Source organism: Salmo salar, chromosome ssa01 (genome assembly GCF_905237065.1).
Source record: "Salmo salar chromosome ssa01, Ssal_v3.1, whole genome shotgun sequence".
Taxonomy (NCBI): domain Eukaryota; kingdom Metazoa; phylum Chordata; class Actinopteri; order Salmoniformes; family Salmonidae; genus Salmo; species Salmo salar.
Window position 1 is genome coordinate 57,476,786 of NC_059442.1, and position 23,039 is coordinate 57,499,824.

At 45.3% G+C, this 23,039-nt stretch overlaps 1 protein-coding gene across 7 annotated transcripts in view; it reads right to left on the reverse strand.

Moving 5' to 3' along the window:
* Positions 1-2,997: 2,997 nt before the first annotated feature.
* The window catches only part of LOC106605994 (ninein-like protein), a 44,793-nt gene continuing 24,751 nt past the window's right edge, over positions 2,998-23,039 (reverse strand). For 4 of the 7 annotated variants that reach the window (XM_014202045.2, XM_014202050.2, XM_014202064.2 and 1 more), the window contains 25 exons: positions 22,912-22,978; positions 22,523-22,713; positions 22,061-22,216; positions 20,695-20,862; positions 19,887-20,023; positions 18,285-18,425; positions 17,922-18,096; positions 17,288-17,398; positions 17,069-17,158; positions 16,659-16,667; positions 16,314-16,458; positions 15,443-15,511; positions 15,215-15,339; positions 14,664-15,031; positions 12,937-14,382; positions 11,873-11,977; positions 11,673-11,742; positions 11,217-11,501; positions 7,853-7,966; positions 7,597-7,743; positions 7,313-7,462; positions 5,583-5,696; positions 4,417-4,614; positions 4,228-4,341; positions 2,998-4,138 (listed from right to left, as the gene is read on the reverse strand). In XM_014202045.2, the coding sequence (XP_014057520.2) occupies positions 3,947-4,138; positions 4,228-4,341; positions 4,417-4,614; positions 5,583-5,696; positions 7,313-7,462; positions 7,597-7,743; positions 7,853-7,966; positions 11,217-11,501; positions 11,673-11,742; positions 11,873-11,977; positions 12,937-14,382; positions 14,664-15,031; positions 15,215-15,339; positions 15,443-15,511; positions 16,314-16,458; positions 16,659-16,667; positions 17,069-17,158; positions 17,288-17,398; positions 17,922-18,096; positions 18,285-18,425; positions 19,887-20,023; positions 20,695-20,862; positions 22,061-22,216; positions 22,523-22,713; positions 22,912-22,978 (4,887 nt within the window). In that variant the 3' untranslated portion in view covers positions 2,998-3,946. The remainder of the gene's footprint in view (positions 4,139-4,227; positions 4,342-4,416; positions 4,615-5,582; positions 5,697-7,312; positions 7,463-7,596; positions 7,744-7,852; positions 7,967-11,216; positions 11,502-11,672; positions 11,743-11,872; positions 11,978-12,936; positions 14,383-14,663; positions 15,032-15,214; positions 15,340-15,442; positions 15,512-16,313; positions 16,459-16,658; positions 16,668-17,068; positions 17,159-17,287; positions 17,399-17,921; positions 18,097-18,284; positions 18,426-19,886; positions 20,024-20,694; positions 20,863-22,060; positions 22,217-22,522; positions 22,714-22,911; positions 22,979-23,039) is intronic. The other 3 variants (XM_014202055.2, XM_014202071.2, XM_014202079.2) reach the window with 3 other exon arrangements.

Below are 23,039 nucleotides of genomic sequence, written 5' to 3' on the forward strand. Positions count from 1 at the left end.
GCAGGGGATCAAATACTTTTTCCCCCACTGTACATACATACATACATACATACATACGACACTCAACTTCTGTTATCTCTTTTCCCTCTTCAGATATGCAGGTGACATTTCCACCTGGATGACAGCACATGTTGTGGCAAAATGGCTTAAGGACAACAAAGCCAAGGTATTGGAGTGGCTATCACGAAGCCCTGACCTCAATCCTATAGAAATGTGTAGGCAGAACTGAAAAAGCATGTGCGAACAAGGAGGCCTTGCCAAACCCCCCCCTTATTTATCATGTATTTTTTTTCGGTACTCGCAATTTTATTTATTCCGTATTCGCGATTTTAACCACAGGTAATTTGAATGTGCACTACGTATTTTCGCACAGACTTTTAGCCGCAATAAGTCAATTTAATGGAAACAACTTAGTCAGATTTGAGAATATTCGCATGAAAATCTGTTGCCAATTGGACGGAAACCTTGATATAGTCCAGTGTCACTTTGATTATGCCTGCACATCCTTGTTTACCAACAGCCCAAAACATCTAAAGAATAAGCTACAGACCAGCTAAAACAGCCTTGTAAGAATTGTAGGCTACTTAACCCCCGCCCTCATACTCATCTGGAGGTCAAACATTTTAAGCAGCTAGGCTGGCTTATCTGTGGAGAAAAAGAGTAGTATTAATTCAACTTGGTCTGGTCCACAGAATCATCATGGACTCAGCCCCCAGGTACCTATCCAACTATTTTTCGTTTGTGAGATTAGTCAGACTCTAATATACACTGTTTTAAAAATGAGTCTAAGAAATTGTTTTTATATACCGGCGCTGTTGAGTGGAACCATCTACCACAGCAACTCATACCAACCATAACCACTTTTTAAAAGATTGTATCTATAGTGCATTCAGATTTTTTCCAACATTGTTACGTTACAGCCTTATTCTGAAATTACATTATTTTACACAATACCCCATGATGACAAAGCGAAAACAGATTTTTAGAAATGTTTGCAAAATGTATTAAAAATAAAAAACAGAAATACCTTATTTACGTATTCAGGCCCTTTGCTATGAGACTCAAAGTTGAGCTCAGCTGCATCCTGTATCCATTGATCATCCTTGAAGTATTTCTAGAACCTGTAGTAAATTCAATTGATTGGACATGATTTGGAAAGGCACACTCATGTCTATATATGGTCCCAGTGCATTTCAGAGCAAAAACCAAGCCATGAGGTCAAAGGAATTGTCCGTAGATCTCCGAGACAGGATTGTGTCGAGGCGCAGATCTGGGGAAGGGTACCAAAATAATTCTGTAGCATTGAAGGTCCCGAAGAACACAGTGGCCTCCATCATTCTTAAATGGAAGAAGTTAGGAACCACCAAGACTCTTCCTAAGCCTGGCCGCCCAGCCAAACTGAGCAATCGGGGGAGAAGGGCCTTTGTTAGGGATGTGATGAAGAACCCGATGATGCTGTCGTACACGTCGATACAGGGCACCCCAAACATGCTCAACGGGTGACATGTCTGGTGAGTATGCAGGCCATGGAAGAACTGGGACATTGTCAGCTTCCAGGAATTGTGGATAGATCCTTGTTATTATCATTCTGAAATATGAGGTGATGGTGGCGGATGAATGGCACGACAATGGGCCTCAGGATCTCATCACGGTATTTCTGTGCAATGAAATTGTTGTCCATAGTTTATGCCTGCCCATACCATAACCCCACTGCCACCATTGTGCACTCTGTTCACAACATTGACATTAGCCAGTGGTGGAAAATGTACCCAATTGTCATAAGAGTAAAAGTAAAGATACCTTAGAAAGTAGAAAAGTTACCCAGTAAAAATCCTACTTGAGTAAAAGTCTAAAAAGTATTTGGTTTTAACTATACTTAAGTATCAAAGTAAATGTACTCGCTAAAATATACTTAAGTATCCAAAGTAAAGTATAAATAATTTCAAATTCCTTATATTAAGCAAACCAGACGGTACAATTTATGTTTTTATTTTATTTACGGATAGCCAGGGGCACGCTCCAACACTCAAGACATTTACAAATGAAGCATGTGTTTAGTGAGTCTGCCAGATCAGAGGCAGTAGGCATGACGAGGGATGCTCTCTTGATAAGTGTGTGAATTAGACCATTTTCCTGTCCTGCTAAGCATTCAAAATGTAACGAGTACCTATGGGTGCAAAGGAAAATGTATGGAGTAAAAAGTAAATAATTTTCTTCATGAATGTAGTGAAGTAAAAGTTGTCAAAAATATAAATAGTAGAGTACAGACATCCCCCAAAACTACTTAAGTAAAAATACTTAAAAGTACTTTATACCAATGACAATAACAAACCCACATGACGACATACCAGTACAGTTGAAATAGGGATTCATCCTTGAAGAGCACACTTCTCCACCATACCGGTGGCCATCGAAGGTGAGCATTTGCCCACTGAAGTCGGTTACAACGCCAAATTGCAGTCGGGTCAAGACCCCGACGAGGACAACATGCACGAAGATGAGCTTCCCTGAGATGGTTTCTGACAGTTAGTGTAGAAATTCTTCAGTTGTTCAAACCCAGAGTTTCATCAGCTGTCCGGGTGGCTGGTCTCAGACGTAATGATCATGCTGTTTAATCAGCTTCTTGATATGCCACACCTGTCAGGTGGATGGATTATCTTGGCAAAGTGAGAAATGCTCACTAACAGGAATGTAAACAAACTTGTGCACAAAATTGGAGAGAAATACCCTTTTTGTGCATGAAGCTTTTTCAGCTCATTAAACCAACACTTTATGTTGCATTTATATTTTTGTTCTGTGTATATGTGTTTTGTAAGGCAATGAACATGATTAACACTCAAACTCAACTGCTCGGTCTCCACAGTACTTTGCCAAAATGGAAGTGTGAGCAGTTGATTCGCCAGGGGGGTCTTGGAGCATATCATGTCTTGGATCAAATACCATCCCTTTGTTTCGGCAGAGAGGATTACCCATTGAGTGATACAATGCGTCAGGTCATGCCGTTTTGAAACAGTGCTTTAAAAACAAGAATGAATTCATGCTTAGCTCGAGGACATGTATTACTTGGTCAGTTTTGTTTTACATTGTGTAGTGCATGACAAATCCACAGCTTGCATGTTAGTGTTTTTACAATAATTACCTAAATACATTACTAGACTGACAATACATTGTCCCAACAACCTTTTTTAGTACTCAAAAGGTTGACTGTACAGCAGTGCATCAGGGTTGAAAATTGTGCTGATTTTATAAAAAGGGCATGTGTATCAAAACTTTACATTTGTAAATACTGTACTGCGCTTTTGGTTGATACTTTAAAATACCATAAATAACTTTATTAAACAAGTAGCTAAACCATTTCTTTGATTCATTTGTGAGATTAAGAGAGGTTTCAGCTTTTCGCAGACAGACCAAAACGTAAGGTTAAGTACCTTAATGGAGTGTGTTTGATCAAACTGGAATGTTATTTATACATTAAACATCTAATTGACTCTCAGACCTACCAACACAGCATGATGCTGGAGGATAGGTTATTAGAAGGTAACGAACAGACTAACAGACTACCTGCCTCTACAGAGAGAATACTTCATAGAAACTTCTGATCGACCATCACAAAAAAAAGGGGTCTCGCGTTAATCTCAATATAATTAAAATAAAAAAATATATTTTATATACACAAAAACAAAAGTCATGCATATTACCCTGGTAGCTGAAAATACTTAACGTTCTGTTCCACTTACCCACAACCTGTGCAGTCAAACCCACCATCCCAAGAGGAAGGTGTAACACAGTGATTTATAGATTGTACAAAATCATATTGTGGACCACTCGCCACATTAAGCATAAACATGTCATTGGGACGGTCATCCCTATACTAAGGTTAAGGGAAGGAAACTGTTTCACATATGTCAATGTATTTTGGGGAGTAGCATTGAGTAGTAGGGAACTCCTACGCCGAGAGGGAGGCAGGGGCAATCTTACGAAGGAGCTTGTTGAGGGCTGTAATCTTCTCCTCTAAGATGAAGTTATTTTTCTCAGCACTCTTCTGCCGCTGCTCAGTGACCTGCAGTGCCTTCATCAGCTGGGAGTTCTCCACATACAGGTCCTTCAGCATGATGTCCGACTTGGCATTCTTCGCCAGCTGTGGGAGGGAAAGGGACACGATTAAATAGTCCGATTTTCAGGACGTTTCTCTGACTGCTGTTTGTCTCATATGAACGGTAAACTGACCTGCTCCTTCAGCTGGTTGACCTTCTCCTGCAGCATCATGCGCACACTCCTCAGCTTGGTCTCCACCTCCTCCATCCTCTCCTGCATGTCCCCCATCACCTTTTCATATTGCTCCTGAGTGCCAACAGAGAGAGAGAGCATTTAGACCATGTCAACATCATACACATTTCCTGTGGTGCAGTAAAGTACCTGCTGCAGGCCTATCTGGGCACTGGCTTGCTGGGCCTGTGTGCGGAGGGTCTCCTCCAGCTGCTGCCCTCTGCGCCGCTCCTCTGCCAGCTGGGCCTGGAGGTGTGCCAGCTGCTCCCTAGACCCCAGTCCTGCCTGCTCCCTGAACTGCTGTAGCTGCTGGGCATGCTGGGCCAGGGCTGTCTCTGCCTGCAGTGCCTGCACAAAAAAATTAAAAAATACAACTGTGCTTGAGCATCGACTACATTGTAGTCAGATTTGCATCCCAAACTATTCTTGCTCAAACTGATCCCCTCAAACATGCTGTTAGACTCAATAGGACATAAGAATGGAGTTTGGACATTTTCATGAAAGGAATTACCCTAAACTTTCACAAGCCTGAGGGGGAGGATTAGTGCAAACTTGGACCATGGTGTTAGTTGCTTAATTTGAGTTTAAATTGGCAAACCTGCTTTTTTTGGTGCCTCAGCAAAAGTAAATTGATCAATTATTTGACCAAAATGTGTGGCGTACCGTAATTTCCCGACTATAAGCCGCTACTTTTTTCCCACGCTTTGAACCTCGCGGCTTAAACAATGACGCGGCTAATATGGATTTTTCCCGTTTTCAAATTAAAAAAAATTAAAATAAAAAACGCATTCTGTGACGTGCTCAGTTTTTTGGCGGCATGAAGCTTTCATTAGACCAATGAAATTGCCGAACGGGTTAAGGTCAAACAACTTTTTTGTTTACTGTTTAGATTATATCGAGCGCTCTCAAACTTCCCATCATTCTGATTACGGTAGTCATTTTGTCACCCTCATCATGGCAAAGACACGGAGAAATGCATATGATGCAGCTTTCAAGTTGAAGGCGATTGATCTGGCTGTTGAAAAAGGAAATAGAGCTGCTGCACGGGAGCAATGACTTTCTTGGTAGGCTACTGTTTACTGCTAATTTTTTCTTTTTTGTTACAAGCCGTGTTTCGTTAAAGCCTATTTATTGTTGTTACAAGCCGTGTTTCGTTAAAGCCTGTGTAAAGTTCATTTGTTTCAATGTACCGGTAGGCACCTGCGGCTTATAGACATGTGCGGCTTATTTATGTTCAAAATAATATATATTTTTTAATTCAGTGGGTGCGGCTTATATTCAGGTGGGCTTAATAGTCCGGAAATTACGGTAATCACCTGGTCCTGTGCCTCTGCCCAAGCAGCTTCCAGTTGTGCCTGTTTGCTCTTCATAGTCAGGCACTCCTGGGTCAGACTCTGTACCTCAAAGTCTTGGCCCTGCAGCTGGCACACCTGAAGGAAACAAAGCACAACAGTGAACTTCAACCAACATTTCAGAAAGACTATCAAAGACACTGGTAACCAATGTTCTCTCACTGTTTGGGGCACTGAGCAACTTTTAGCTCTTGTTAGCGGAAACTTGAACGTTGTGAGAATTTTGTACAACTTCCGGCGTGCATTTATAGTGAACACTGAGGCGGTACCCTTACAGTTTTAGACAGTAGCCAACAGGCATAATGTAGGCCTACCAACAAAACAAAAGAGCAAATCCCATAACATTTTCACATAGAAATAGATTTTGATTTCTATGATATAGGTCAGTAGCCTAAATGTGGTGTTCAATGCAAGCCTACATTGCATGAGATTTAATAAAGTACATTATGAAGGACTTGACATTAATTCATGATTTTTTTTTACTTGGTCTTTAACACCACGGGCCAAATAGGTGACTGTAAATTGCATTGTGTTATATGATGCAAGAAACCACTTTACAAAATAAAATCATTATTATTACCATACAGAGAATTAGACAATGCACAGGGCTAGGCTCCATATTGGCTTATTGCCCCTTTTTATTAAGACATATGCTTCTTACCAGACTGGCTTTTCAAAGACAGCTTGAAATGTAGCCTACACGTTTTATGCTCTTGTAGGAAGCAGTAACTCCCCATTGCCGACCTATACTCATCTATAACTGGGCTAATAACACGCTAACTAGCAAAGAATATCAACAAATGTGCACATCTGAACTGATCTGAAACGTGCATTCACTCTCAGGGGATTGAAAGACAGCTCGTGGGCTACCTCATTGTGCTCTGCCTCTGCACCTACAACAAAATCTGACTAATTTGCTTTGGTTTGTTGCATTGAAAAGGGACTGATATAATGTTGATTCGATCACAGAATTAGTTTTTATCTATATAGTGAAAACCAATGGGGCGAACTCAGTGAAGTTCAAGCTCTTGCGCGTCTGCGGGGCCCGGCATTTCTTCTGCACGGCAGTCCTGGAGGAGACGCGTCCCCGCGCGCAGCTTCGAGGGAACATTACTGGTAACTAACCCAAGATACACCTCCGGTGTTGTTTCCAATTGAGAGCAAATGAAACATAGTGGGCTGAAAAAGCAAGGAGGTGGAAAGCCAAGCACGAGCCAGCAAGATCTTATTGGTGCGTAGTAGCATGCAATTGCATATTGTCATTAGGGAAAAGCCTACTCTGAAGTGTGCGTGTGCAATAACTCAATTTGCCCTTGCACTCCTAAACAATACCATTTCTAAAAGAAAAAAAAAATGGCAAAGTCTAGAAAACTTGGCGCACTCTTATTAACAGATTCTAGTTTTGGGAGCAGAAATGTATTGAGATCAAATGTTTCATCAATGAGAACATTTGCAGAATGTTGGCCAAGTCCCATCTAGCTCCATCTTCTCCCACTGGACTTCCTCTCAATCTCCATATTTGGTGGCGAGAAGAAGTGCTAAACCGAAGCTTCAGATTTATACATCCGGTGAGACGTCGGTCTCCTATCTGTGCTACTATGTTAACTTACTGCCCATCACGTCAACTGCCTCAGTGTTATACGTTGTTGAACAAGGAAGAACAATAGCTTCAGGAGCAAGAGACGTCGTCCTACCTCGTGGAGCAGCTCCTGGTTTTGAAGGCGCAGGCTCTGGCACTCCTCCTGTAGGGCCATGGTGGCCTCCTCCTCATGATGTTTCTGGGCCAGACGCAGCTGCTCCTTCTCCCTACTCAGCCTGCCCATGCTGGCCTCCAGCTCCTTTACCTGATGATCAGCGCACAACAATGGAAGTCAGTCAAAGAGCTGTTGTATCAATACTCTATATTAAAGAGCAAATTCAGGAGCAGCAAAAAGTTAGGCGATATTTCCAATGTTTTCATCGTCAGGATGTCACCCACCTTGTCCTGGGCCTCCTGCAGCATCCTCTGGTGGTTGGCAACTTCCTGGGCCTGATCAGCCTTCTCCTGACCCACAGCCTGGAGTTTGGAACGAAGCAGCTCTGTCTGGGAGTCCACGGAGCGAAGAGAATCCTGGAGCATCTCAACCTGTAAACAAACATTCATACATAAGTCAGAGGAAACCTAGCATTTAGTACTTGGAAGATGACAATCCCCCCCAACAGAGATGCTATAGCCAAGTAGATCCTTCTCTCACTTTATGGGTCCTCTCCTCTGCCTCCCTCAGCAGCCTCTCCTTATCCTGCTCCAGCCACTGGTGCTTCAGGGTCAGGCTGGTCAGCGAGGACTCCACCTCTGACAAACGTTGGAGCTAAGAACAAACAAAACATTCAAGAACCAAGGTTCATTAATGAGACCCGTTAGTTAGACGATAAAAAAATAAAAAATAAATGCTTAACAATAAATTGTTTTACAGTCTTTACAATTTAGACCAAACTTAGTTTCAAAGACCAGGGATGGGCAACTTTGATGGGGGAACTCAAATGGAACACATCACGAGGGGCCGCAGTGGCTCGTGGGTCTGCGTACCCACATCCATATCCCCCCCCCACCGTGAGCAAAACATTTCAGCTAGCCCCCTTTGTGATAACAAAGAGAACATTTAAGTACATTTCATGCAATTCTACACATTGTCATTGGGTGGAGGCAAATGTTTAGTTTTAAATATGATAACTGATGATTAAAATGGGCCCCACCCTGGACAGTAATTCGACCATGCTTACTACAAGTTTAGATAGCTGGCCGCTAGACTAATCTAAAACATTTTTGCTGATATGGTCTAATTGAGTGACTACTGATGCATAGCCAAAGGGGAAGGGTACCAAAAAATGTCTGCAGCATTGAAGGTCCAAGAACACAGGCGCCTCCATCATTCGTAAATGGAAGAAGTTTGGAACCACCAAGACTCTTCCTAGAGCTGGCCGCCTGGCCAAACTGAACAATCGGGGGAGAAGGGTCTTGGTCAGGGAGGTGACCAATAACCCGATGGTCACTCTGACAAGAGCACTAGAGTTCCTCTGTGGAGATGGAAGAAACTTCCAGAAGGATAACTATCTCTGCAGTTCTCCACCAATCAGGCCTTTATGGTCGAGTGGCCAGACGGAAGCCACTGCTCAGTAAAAGGCACATGACAGCCCGCTTGGAGTTTGCCAAAAGGCACCAAAGACCATGAGAAACAAGATTCTCTGGTCTGATGAAACCAAGATTGAACTCTTTAGCCTGAATGCTAAGCATCACATATGTAGGAAACATGGCACCATCCCTACGGTGAAGCATGTTGGTGGCAGCATCATGCTGTGGGGATGTTTTTCAGCAGCAGGGACTGGGAGACTAGTCAGGATCGAGGGAAAGATGAACAGAGCAAAGTGCAGAGAGATCCTTGATGAAAACCTGCTCCAGAGCTCTCAGGACCTCAGACTGGGGCGAAGGTTCACCTTCCAACAGGACAACAACCCTAAGCACAAAGACAAGACAAGTCTCAATGTCCTTGAGTGGCCCATACAGAGCCCGGACTTGAACATCTCTGGAGAGACCTGAAAATAGCTGTGCAGCGATGCTTCCCATCTAACTTGACAGAGCTAGAGAGGATCTGAAGAGAAACTCCCCAAATACAGGTGTGCCAAGCTTGTAGCGTCATACCCAAGAAGACTCGAGGCTATAATCGCTGCCAAAGATGCTTCAACAAAGTACTGAGTAAAGGGTCTGAATAGTTATGTACATTTTATTTAATTTCTATGGAGGCCACTTTATTTTTTATTTAACCATTAAGAACTTACTTGCCTAGTTTCAGACCCCTTACATGATTCCAATGTGTTATTTCATAGTTTTGATGTCTTCACTATTATTCTACAATGTAGAAAATAGTACAAATAAAGAAACCATTGAGTGAGTAGGTGTCCAAACTTTTGACTGGTATTAATATATATATATACACACACACACACACAAAAGTGAGTACACCCCTCACATATACTCAAATATTTACAAAATGTAACACAACACACAGCCATTAATATCTAAACCGCTGGCAACAAAAGTGAGTACACCCCTAAGTGAAAATGTCTAAATTGGGCCCAAAGTGTCAATATTTTGCGTGGCCACCATCATTTTCCAGCACTGCCTTAACCCTCTTGGGCATGGAGTTCACCAGAGCTTCACAGGTTGCCACTGGAGTCCTCTTCCACTCCTCCATGACGACATCACGGAGCTGGTGGAGCTGGTGGATGTTAGAGACCTTGCACTCCTCCACCTTCCGTTTGAGGATGCCCCACAGATGCTCAATAGGGTTTAGGTCTGGAGACGTGCTTGGCCAGTCCATCACCTTTACCCTCAGCTTCTTTAGCAAGGCAGTGGTCGTCTTGGATGTGTGTTTGGGGTCGTTATCATGTTGGAATACTGCCCTGCGGCCCAGTCTCCGAAGGGAGGGGATCATGCTCTGCTTCAGTATGTCACAGTACATGTTGGCATTCATGGTTCCCTCAATGAACTGTAGCTCCCCAGTGCCGGCAGCACTCATGCAGCCCCAGACCATGACACTCCCACCACCATGCTTGACTGTAGGGAAGACACACTTGTCTTTGTTCTCCTCACCTGGTTGCCGCCACACACGCTTGACACCATCTGAACCAAATAAGTTTATCTTGGTCTCATCAGACCACAGGACATGGTTCCAGTAATCCATGTCCTTAGTCTGCTTGTCTTCAGCAAACTGTTTGCGGGCTTTCTTGTGCATCATCTTTAGAAGAGGCTTCTTTCTGGGACGACAGCCATGCAGACCAATTTGATGCAGTGTGCGGCGTATGGTCTGAGCACTGACAGGCTGACCCCCCACCCCTTCAACCTCTGCAGCAATGCTGGCAGCACTCATACGTCTATTTCTCAAAGACAACCTCTGGATATGACGCTGAGCACGTGCACTCAACTTCTTTGGTCGACCATGGCGAGGCCTGTTCTGAGTGGAACCTGTCCTGTTAAACCGCTGTATGGTCTTGGCCACCGTGCTGCAGCTCAGTTTCAGGGTCTTGGCAATCTTCTTATAGCCCAGGCCATCTTTATGAAGAGCAACAATTCTTTTTTTCAGATCCTCAGAGAGTTCTTTGCCATGAGGTGCCATGTTGAACTTCCAGTGACCAGTCAGTATGAGGGAGTGTGAGAGCGATGACACCAAATTTAACACACCTGCTCCCCATTCACGCCTGAAACCTTGTAACACTAACGAGTCACATGACACCGGGGAGGGAAAATGGCTAATTGGGCCCAATTTGGACATTTTCACTTAGGGGTGTACTCACTTTTGTTGCCAGCGGTTTAGATATTAATGGCTGTGTGTTGTGTTATTTTGAGGGGACAGAACATTTACACTGTTACACAAGCTGTACACTCACTACTTTACATTGTAGCAAAGTGTCATTTCTTCAGTGTTGTCACATGAAAAGATACTCAAATATTTACAAAAATGTGAGGGTGTACTCACTTTTGTGAGATACTGTACATACATACATACATACATACATACATACATACAAATAAATAATTCTGTCCCAAAGGTCCCCCATATGTACCTTTTCCTTGGTGGTGTTGAGCTCTCTCTCCAGCAGTTCCTTGTCATTCTGCCAGGCTGCCTGCAGGTGGAGCCTCTCCCTCTCCTGCTGGGTGGAGGTCTCCTGGAGCTGCCTGGCAGCGGCCGCCCCCTCCTCCTGCTCCCGGGACACCTGCGCCAGCCGCTCTGTCAGCATCTGGACTGCCCCCTGGTCGCCACGGAGACGGGAGCTCAACTCAGCGTTTTCATTGCTCAGCTGCAGGTTCCGGGCGCTCATGTCCAGGACCTCCTCCCGGTATTTGGCATTCTGAGAGGGAGGGGATCGAGGAAGGGCTCATCAGACTGGGTCTTGGGTCATTGAGAATGTACATGTGTCCATTGATCAAATGTAGGCTATGAAAATCTAGAAGGCTGAAAGGGTCAGTTGAACGACGCAAGGTGATTATGGTAAAATGGAAAAAACTAATTGAAAACAAACCTCTTTGCAATGCCTCTCCTGCTCCTCCCTGTTCTTCTCATGTTCCTGCTCCACTTTGTCCAGTTTCTTTCTGATGGAATCAAAGATGGAAAGGAATGATTCATTGCCGTGTAGACAGGATGAAGCTTAAATATGACATTTGTAAGCCCTATCTGAATTGAGCATTTTCTCACAGCAACATTACTGACGGATCAACTTACTTCTTCTGGATAATCTCCACCTCAAGTCTCTGGACATCCTGCTGTAACATGGCCAGTCTGTCCTTCAGTGCACTGTTCTCACAGTTGAGCTTGTCTAGCTGAGATCTAGCGTTGAAATAGTTGAGATATGAGTTTCTCCTCAAATGCATTTTTCTGGGTAATAATTTCAGGGAAGAATCTACAATTTGACGCTAACATTTGAGTTACAAATAAAACTGGGTGAAATCAATGCACTTCTGTGGTGAAGTAAAATGGACACGGGATTAGACAGGTAAACATTCAAATGATACAAATGTTATTCACACAAATGAAATCTACTAGCATGCACACCTAGGTGAAAACCATTCCGTTAGAGAGAGACAGTAATTGTTAATGCATTCCAGACAGTTCGATGTTGGAGGTATAGAAATGGTTGAAGACAGGTTTCTTTTTTTAAATTGTACTTTTTACCCTTTTTTTCTCCCCAATTTTATGATATCCAATTGGTACTGTCTTGTCCCATCGCTGCAACTCCTGTACGGACTCGGGAGAGGCGAAGGTCGAGAGCCATGCGTCCTCCGAAACACGACCCGCCAAGCAGCACTGCTTCTTGACACACTGCTCCCGGAAGCCAGCTGCACCAACGTGTCAGAGGAAACACTGTACAGCTGGCAACCTGAAGTCAGCGTGCATGCACCCAGCCGCCACAAGGAGTCGCTAGAGCGCGATGGGACAAGGACATCTCAGCCGGCCAAACCCTCCCCTAACCCGGACGATGCTGGGCCAATTGTGCGCCGCCTCATGGGTCTCCCAGTCGCGGCAGACTGCGACACAGCCCAGGATCGAACCCGGGTCTGTAGTGACGCCTCTAGCACTGCGATGCAACGCTGCGCCACTCGGGAGGCCCAAGACAGAAGGTTTCTGAAGAGAAAAAGGCGAGGATCTCTTTCAGATGAGAGCTGGTCGGTTGCAATTAGTCATTCAAATCTCAGCCTCCATGTTTGGGGAAGAAAACATTGCTATCAGGCAGGTTAGTCGTTTGAAGGTTGGTTTGATTTCTGGTGACCGGCCTGCACGTCACAAACCTGTGTGGACTGGCAGGGTCCATCACCATCTCCAGAGCCATGACCAGCTTTTCCATCTCCACGAGCTGCTCCTTCATCCTGCCCTTCTCAAAGGCCTCCTCCAACCCATGGACCTCTGTCCGAGAGGACAGCAGCGCCTGCTGGAGCAGGACATTGCTGCCAGCTTTTCCTCTGAGGGAGCGCAGCTCACTCTCCTTGGTCTCCAGCTGGGCGTTCAGCAGCTCCTCTTCCCTATAGTGCTTATTAGACAGGGCTTCCGCCATCTCTAACAGACCTGCCATCTGCTTCATATCTGACACAAGGTGGTGTACCTCTGTGGATTTGGCCTCTAGCTGGGTCCTTAGATTAGAAACCAGATTGAATGTTTCACTCAGTTGGGCTTTCAGCTCTTGGATGTGGTCTCGGAGTTTGGATGATTCAGTTTCCATTTCTACGATCTGGTTGGAGAGTTGGTCTGCCAGGCGGATGTAGTGGGCATTCTCCTGGTTCAGACTGCCCGTCTCTTCCCTCTCCAGGTCCAGGGTGGATTGGATCTGTGTGACCTTGGTTCGTTCCTGCCTCAAGGCTTCCTGTAGACTCTCCTCTACCCTCTTCCACTGGTCTAACTCCTCAGTGACACAGTCAAAATCTGACTGCAGACGGTCAATGGTTGTCGTGTGTTTTCTCAGCTCCTCCATCAGCTTTGTGCGGTCCGTCTTCAGGGAGACCAGCTCAGCAGTCTGCCTTGAGCGTCGCTCAACTTCGTTTCTCAGAGCCTCCTGTGCCGTCTCCAACTCCCCCCTCAGGGTATCTGTGTCTTCTTTTTTGGCCCTCAGTTGAACTTGCAGTTGTATGAAAGCACTGGACAGACAGCTGCCATTCTCTGCCACCATTTCTTTGTCCTGAAGAAGTGTCTCAGATTCAGACCGTAGAATACGCAGCTCCTCGCTTAGCTGAGACACCTCACTGAAGCGCGCGCTCTCTCTATCCCTCACCAACCCCAGCTCCTCTACAGCTTGCTGTTCGGAGGTCAGGCGCTCAGTCAAAGCCTCATGAGACGCCAGAGACACAGTGCTTTCCTCTAGCTGGGCACAAACCACCTCCAGTCTGGCCTGCAGTTGACTGCACTGACCGCAAGTCTCTTCCAGTTCAGCCTCTGACTGACTGTGCTGTATATGTGACTCGGAGGCCAGATCAGCCTGCTTTTGCAGACTGGCTATGTGCTCCTTCAGCTGCTGAACTTCCTCCTGGTGCTCCTCCTCCAGCCTCTTCCTTTCCACAGCGGCCCGGCTGTAGATCCTGGCCTGCTCCTCACTCGCCCTCTCTGTGCTGTGGAGCCTCTCCCTGTGCCTCTCCTGCTCCGGTTCCTGCAGCCGCAGGCGCTCACAGCGTAGCTGGTGCATGAGGCTGTGCTGGGCCTGGTCTTGCTGTGTCTTCATCTGAGACACCTGCTGCTCTGCCTCTTCCCTGATTACATAGCACAGACTGTTCACTTAGGCACACAAACAGATACAAACTGTACACACACACAGTACACCATTCCCAGTTCACATACAAAACAATGGTGTGTGTAAGTCCAGTGTATGTGTTACAAGTTAAAGGGATGAAGTTGTAGGGACACAGTTGGCACAATAAAAATAAAAAAAGAGAAACAGTTAGCCAACCTATACAACAATGTGAACTTGAAATGAATTGAGTTGAATTACAAAATACAGGCCATGGGAGTAAGATAAGTTGGCCACACCCACCTTACGCGCAGCACTTCCTGGTCCATTCTGAGCTTCAGCTCAGCCTCCAGCTGGTCTTTCTCTGAGGTCAGCCTCTGGACCAGGTTACTGATCTCCCGGGCATAGTTCTGCTCCAGCTCTGCCTGTTCGCGCTGGGCCCTTCTCTCCTGGTCAGTGCCCCAGCCTGGCCCTCCCAGGCCCCCGGAGCTGCGCTGTAGCTGGGCCTGCAGCTTCTCCACTTCCTCCCTGAGCCTCTTAACCTGCTCCTCCACCTGGGCCTTCTGCTCCTCCAGATCACTGATCTCCACCTTGAAGCCCTGAGAGATGTCCTTCCTCTCCACCTCCATGTTCCGCCGCATCAGCTCCAGGCTGCGCTCGTAGAAGTTCACCTTTGGGGCGAGAATGATGAGGGGTCAGGGATATCCCAGAATTTATTTTTTATTTTTTCACAACGTTTCACTCAAATTACCTACAATTGGACCTCTTAATTTCACGACAAAAAAAAATAGGAGACGATAATCAAAACAATACAAAAATGCGTGAGCCAGTGTGTCACAACGCCTCATCTCTACCTTGGTCTCTAACTCAATCTTCAGGTCCTGCACCTCCTGGCTGTGCCTTTCCTTAAGCTGTCCCATGGCCATCTCAGTCTCAATGCTCACAACAAGACCTGGCAGACTCTCCAGAGAACCCAGGCCTGAGGGAACAGAATCAAAATAACCAAGGTGTGCGAGTCACACCCAACAGGCTTTTACAGAGATGGGAAAAAAATAAAAAAGATTGACGTTTCCAATTCTTACCATTCTTATCGGCCACTTGAAGCTTTTTCCTTGCCATGGGAGAAATGCCTCTCTTCATCTCAGGGTCATCTGAAGCACAATGGACAAGATTACAGTAAAGAGTAGTTAAGTGACTTAAGCTCAACTGTAACTGGAGAGAGACAGAGTGGAGGAATGAGAAGGTGTGTGTAGTGCATTAGAGAACAACATTTTATAAAATGTTCAGTTAACACTTTAGTATACAGTATGTCTAAATAAATACACTATACAAAAATATAAAGGCAACATGTAAAGTGTTGGTCCCATGTTTCATGAGCTGAAACAAAAAAATCCAGACATTTTCCATACGCACAAAGCGTATTTCTCAAAAATAAATTGCACAAATGTGTTTACATTCCGGTTAGTGAGCATTTCTCTTTTGCCAAGATAATCCATCTACTTGACATGTGTGGCATATCAAGAAGCTGATTAAACAGCATGATCATTACACAGGTGTACCTTGTGCTGGGGATAAAAGGCCACTTTAAAAATGTGCATTTGTGTCACACAACAATGCCACAGATGTCAAGTTGAGGGAGTAACCACGCCAGCTCAGGACCTCCAAATCCGGCTCCTTCACCTCGTGTGGGGGCCCTCCAAGGACCACCCATGGCTGCACCCCTTCCCAGTCGTGAAATCCATAGATTAGGGCCTAATGAATTTATTTCAATTGACTGATTTCCTTATATGAACTAACTGAAATTGTTGCATGTTGCGTTTATATTTTTGTTCTGTATACATTTCAAAGTAAAAACTGAAAATGAGAAAAACAATATTTAAATATGTTCTTAACACAAATAGATTCTAGAGACAAAAAAATATTTTAAAAAATCGGGTGAAAACAGGGATTTACCAGAGTCTGACTCAGTAGTCAGTGATCGTCGGCTGGACCAGGCGTGTGTGGATGTGTCCCTTTCCTGTCTGGATCTCCTCCCCATCCCTTGACTCTTTAAAAAATCCACCTCCGAGTTCAACTCGTCATTCCGGTCCCGCAGCGCCTGTGACACACAAACGTGTCATTTAGCAGAGTGGTGACACTTCAGACAAACATAAATAACACATCCAGCAAAACACAGCAGACTTACTATAGAGATAGAGCAGCACCAGTCAACAATGTCCTCACCAACTGCCACGTGCACATGCTAGTAAAGCCACACAGCAACACTCATTCTGTGAACCCAGAATAACACACGCTCACCTTCATTTTCTAGGTTCCCAAAAATGGGAGGCATTTGGATAAATCAAGAGGCTTGTCATGATACACTCAAAAACAGATCAACTCTGTACAGGCAAGTGAGAAGAAAAACAATCATCTGTTTGCCATGAATCATGAATGTTATGCATGCCGTGTATAACCAATTACTAGGCTTTGGAAAATTGTGAAAGGTAAACCAGGTCAAGCCTAGTCTTGGTAACAGTCTTTTTAGTTTACAATCCACTCCTTGCCACTCCTGTCATTTGACAAATTAGTGGAATGTTAGCTAAAAAGACTGGTAGCCAGGCTAGGTCAAGCCCCCTCGGGGCTTCCACGCGAGGCATGATTCTTTAAAACACAGACTCGAGCACACATACACACGCACACTTCCTCTGGCTCCCTCTCTCGCTTACCCGGCACTGCAGCTCGTACTCCTTGATGATCTCAGAGAAGCGCTCCTCCTGGTTAAGCAGTCCTGTGTTGTTCGGATCCAGGCTCCCAAACTGCGTCAGCCAACCAAAACAGAAACCGTCATCAATCATTCATAGGGAGTGAGCAATGCAGTTTTACCAGAGGGATGAGTTACCACAGAATGACATCATCACGCCCATCCTCACAAAGCTCCCTCTCACCTTGTCTCGTAGGAGCTGGTCCAGGTCTCTCTGCAGTTTAGAGATGGTTCTCTCTGTCTCTGACAGCTTCCCCTTCAGAACACTGCCCTCCTCCTCCAAACGGCCTTTCTCCTGTTAACCCAGAGGGAGGGTTACTTAGTGATACGATAACGCTTTAAGGTATCCAACACAGTATAATCACGCCACAATAGAAAACAATAGGGGGTACTAACAACAGGTGGATTGTTAAGAAGCTCAGCAACAGTCTGCCATTGGTTGGTTGTCAGTGAGCGGGTGGGTCTAGTTGGAGTGTGAATAGAGCGCGTCTGTCTGAAGGTGGATGTTGCAAGCAGGAAGGCCAAGACAAAAAAATATATATACATAATCACATGGGCTAATCTAATCCTCTCCTTTGAGTTCTCTAGTCTAGAGAAGAGACTTGGAGGGAGATGAAATATTCCTTGCAGAACATTAATCAGTTTATACTCACACAAAAGTGTATTCAAAAGCTTAAGGAGCCTAAAGCAATGAAATCAAAAATAGGAGGTTAAGCTCAAGGAATCTTGTAGAAGGGGTGGTCAAACAATTGCCTGTCTGATTAGCACGCTTTTCTCATTGTTAAAACCTCATGGGGCATCTCTATAGGGCCAGGCACCTGGGTGGCATTGCAGACTTCCTCGTGCAGACTGGCATCATGTGCCCGTCGGACCTCCACTTCCTCTTTGAGCTTGGCCCGCTCACGCTCCAACTGCTGCAGCAGGACCTCGCTCTCCTGCGCAGATTCACAACGCACGGCCGTAAGCCTATCCCGGAACTCCTGCTCCAGACCCCTGCCAATCAGAGAGAAGTTGGACTAAATTGCCTCTCCTCCATTCAACAGGAGCTACTTTACATGATTTACATTCAACAAGGTCAACAGCTCACACTCAGATCATGACAATTCACAACCAGTCAAGCAAGATTTTCCAACCACCAGATCAGTCTGTAATCTAGAACGAGAAGGAAGAACAGGTCTTACTTGATTTTGGTTTCATTCAGTGACTCAATGGCGGCGTGTGTGTCATCCACCTCGCTGACCAGCTGGAGGTTCCTCCTGTCGGCCCACTCCAGGTCAGCCTTTACCTTGTCCCTCTCCTGACACGCCTGGTCTGCTAGGACCCTGAGGGACAGCCAGTGGACAAACATTTCAGCATGGACCTTACCACATCACCCCCCAGAACGACCCGATAGTCCTCCATGATGTACTGCACTAACTTTAACAGCAGATTATATATATATATATATATATATATATATATATATATATATATATATATATACACACACACACACACACACACAAACACTCAGCAAAAAAAGAAACGTCCTCTTACTGTCAAAGCCGTTTATTTTCTTCAAACTTAACATGTGTAAATATTTGTATGAACATAAGATTCAACAACTGAGACAAACTGAACAAGTTCCACAGACATGTGACTAACAGAAATGGAACAAAGGAGAGGGGGGGGGGTTAAAATAGTAACAGTCAGTATCTGGTGTGGCCACCAGCTGCATTAAGTACTGCAGTGCATCTCCTCCTCATGGACTGCACCAGATTTGCCAGTTCTTGCTGTGAGATGTTACCCCACTCTTCCACTAAGGCACCTGCAACTTCCCGGACATTTCTGTGGGGAATGGCCCTAGCCCTCACCCTCCGATCCAACAGGTCCCAGACGTGCTCAATGGGAGATCCGGGCTCTTCGCTGGCCATGGCAGAACACTGACATTCCTGAAGTTATTTGGATTTTTACTAATTATCTTTGAATGACAGGATCCTGAAAAAAGGACGTTTATTTTTTTGCTGAGTTGATATTATATCTACATTACGCATATAGAATCCAAATAGGCTTACCACGGCAGCTGAACACTGGCAAATTAATACTTAATGAAAGAGTGATGTATTTTGGTTCCAAAGTTGGTCATTAAATTGACAAAGCAATGACTTTTACAATCAACAATATAAAAGCATCGTAAATATCTCTCGTCGGAGTAAAATCAGTCAGAACCAAAATCCATTATGTAGGCTACGGTTTCTCTGCACATTAGTGAAGTTGAACCAATGATTCCCCTTAAAGCAATGCCTGACCATGAAATCAATAAACAGTTGATGCAAATGAATTAAGGGTCACTGGCTCATACAGGAAATTAACCCAGGGGATGCAACAGAGCTCGCCAGCTTGTAGTCCTAAAAAAACAGAAATGAGTTATCAGCCATTCCTATGGAGGGAAATGAATGGGGTTTTGGGATAAATGCAGAAAATAAGGTCTGACGATAACACAGGCTTAGGAAATATTACACGGTTTGTTCTATGAGATAATATCAGCCAGTTAACATGACCTTTAAGAATTGTAAAAGCCTTTATGTGCTCGTTTTGATTACGTAAATGCTTTGAACAAAACGTATAAGATCTCCTAAGCCTTTGTTTACCGCTTTAGCCAATGAGCCAGGGCGGAGTTAGTGCCTACAAAAAGGACACCATTACTATTGCTCTCTATGGACTCTCTTTGGCCATGACCTTCATTCTAGAATCCAATGGAAGCATGCAGTACCAAAGTTTACAGTATCAAACCAAAGACCCACTGGAGGAACTGGATCTCGTTCTTGTAGGAGATGAGGGCGGCCTGGTGGATGCCGTTGCCGCTGACCAGCAGCTCATTGTCCAGGGCCAGGGTGAGCTCCGCCAGACTGACCCGCTCTTCCAGGGGGAAGTCCAGAGTCTGGCGGGGACCAAACAGCACAGGTCAATTTATTAAACGCATGGCAGTGGTAACTTAATCACCAACCCCGGTCCTGGAGTGCAATTTGGTGTTTTAGTGCCAGCCTCCATCCCTGTAGCTCTCATGGACTAGGTGTTTTGACAACTGGTGTACGGTAAATATAAACTCAGGTCAAAGTTCAGCTCGTCCTCATGTTTATACTCTACTGTACTAAAAATGTGTCAGATTACACTATTATTATCTCAGTAACACTTAATATAAAAATCAGAGCGTGTCTAGCTAGGGGCTTTTGTAGGCTGAGCTACATAGATTATAGTTCCACACTAAAGCGTCTAATCGAAAGCAAAAGAGGATCAGCTACATGGATCTGGAGCCGACAATCTCAAGTCTACTCCCATTACACCTTTCACACACAGGAAGGAGATGCCCCTAGAAACCCTGCAGCTTTCTTTACCCCGTACAAACCAACTAACGCCAAGGCTCTTCAACAACATATCAGTTCAAGCAGCCGTAAAAGGCAGATTACTCAACATTTCAAGGCTACTTCTGAAAATAACTGGCACAAGCAATGAGCATGTGTATCCGTGACAGCAGGAGATTCAAAAAAATACTAAATAAAACAGTCGTTGGATGAAAACATGCAATTGGTTCAAAACTAGTCCGGGACTAACCTGTAGGATGTCCCTGCTGTTCCGTATGCCCTCGCCGGTCCAGAGGGCGATGACCCTCTCTGGACTGGTGCAGCCCGACCCTTCGTCCAGCCTGGTCAGCAGCCTCTGGCCCACGGTGGCAGACAGGAGAGAGGGAGAGGTGGAGCGCACTGTCCGCTCCTCGAAGGCCTGGGAGAAAACCGAGGAAGACATGAGAGCTACAGGAACAGGCTAGCGGATGGCCCGATTCAGTTCGTCCGCCGCAGAACACCGCCGCAGACCACTGTGCAGTGCGGACGTGCTTCTGTAGCCTCACTGCTGTTCCCACAGTGCTATAGAAACACATGGCATTGTCGTAGGAACACCTCCATCGGTCATGCTGCTCTCTCCAAGAATAACCTGACCTCCCCCACTGTGCATTGTTTAATCCAGGCTCCCACAGACAAAAGAGCCTCAGTGCCACACACACACACACACACACACACACACACACACACACACGACTAATAAACGCCTTTTTGGTGTCGTAACACTTAATCTGGCTTAGCCTATTTTCCATTCCCTATTTGCACATGCCATAGTGTACATCTACCACTACACCCACCAGGTTAGGACATGGAGGAGTGGCAGTAGTTTTCAGGCTGAGAAACACACTGGGTGTCTCGGTGCTGGTTCATGTAGCTATCAAAACAACTTGCAAGTTGTTCCTAATACCTGAGAGGCACCAACATGCCCAGCTTTGAAAGAACAGATGATTGTCTTTCAGAGCCCATGTTAACAAACCACAGCCAGATTTCAGGCCTGAAATGCAATACATGATTTCTGACTGACTTCCTCCTTGTGTGGATATGGTCATTCTGCAAAGGAATGCAGGAAGGGCAGACTACGCTCCGCCCTCAACAGTCAATGACTTGATCGGCAGCTGCCTAAAGTTCCTTAATTGACCAGCAGGAAATAGGTCTGAGTGACAGACGGAAAACATATACACAGAAACAGTATAATTAGTAGGCTTTGTATGTCGGATACTGAAGGGATAATGTATAAATCAATAGATCATAGAATTTTGAATACTTTATTACGCCTTTATCTTAATACTAAACTATGAGCCACAGAATATCTCAATAGGCTCCTTAAAACACCCTACCAGCCACCCATTTAAAGTAAAGTGACAGTGTATTTCTAATAAATAGAATGAATCTCAAAAACTCCCTTCAGTTAGAGCCAGATGGAGGTCCCACGTGCCAATATACTGTCATTTTGTGTTATCCACGGATCACTGTTCTGGCCTAATTACATACATTTACTCTACTGACCCAGACCCACTCGCATACGTTTCCATAGAAATCAATCACCCTAAAAAGGGTGTCCGTCTGGTCGGTCTTCTCACCTGCTGGAGTGAGCGCTGGGGGTTGGGGCGTATGGGGGTGGAGGAGGAGGTGGGAGCTGGCACGCCCCCCTCTCGAAAGAGACCCTTCTGGAACTCCCCGAGGCTGACCCTCCCATCCAGGTCAGTGTCCAACTTTCTGAAGAGGGCGTCCAACTCCTGTGTGATAACACGTAGAGTCAGGGGTTAAAAACACAAAGTCAAATTCACACACATATCATTGGCTTGTAACCACTGACTGCAGTCTGACTACCTGCCCATCTCCTTGGTGTGCACCCTTACTCCCCCCCCATGGATTAAAAAGGAATGGACGTACTGATAGAAGAAACTGTGAAAATTCCCTTTAGCCCAAGTTTACACTAATCCAATACTTATGATCCCTTGAGGGGGAGTGAGCAAGTGCACACTTCCGGGAATTAGGGAATTAAAACACAACCACTGGCTGGAATGTTGGGCTGGCCATACCTCTGGATTCAGATCCTGCAGGCCAAGGTGGTCACAGACCAGGGACAGCTCCTGCCTGTTCAGAAAGCCACCTACTCCTACCCCCAGCTCCTCCCACACCGCCCTCATCCGGCTGTCTGTCACCTCGGCCCGCGGCCCAGGGGAGTGGAGCGTGCTCTCTGAACTGTCCCGCTTCCATCGCTTCTGCTGCCCTGAGACACACACACACACACACACGTCAGGATGGAAGTCCCTCAGAGGGTATAGCAGTAGACTGTATGAATAGGGCCAGGAGGTTTTCCTGGTCACATGACCTAACCAGGAAAAACTCCGGTCTTGAAGAATGAATGTACAATGAAGTAAACTTAAAACATGTTTAAATCCGCCATTAAATAAAAATATTTAAGTACCTTGTGCCTCAAAAGTCTGATGGACGGCGTCCTTATGGCTTCCGGTGTCCTCATCTGACTTGAGACTCTGGAAGTAAGACATTGACGAGTGTCACCAAGCGTTCACAACTGAAAAACTACACTGCCTA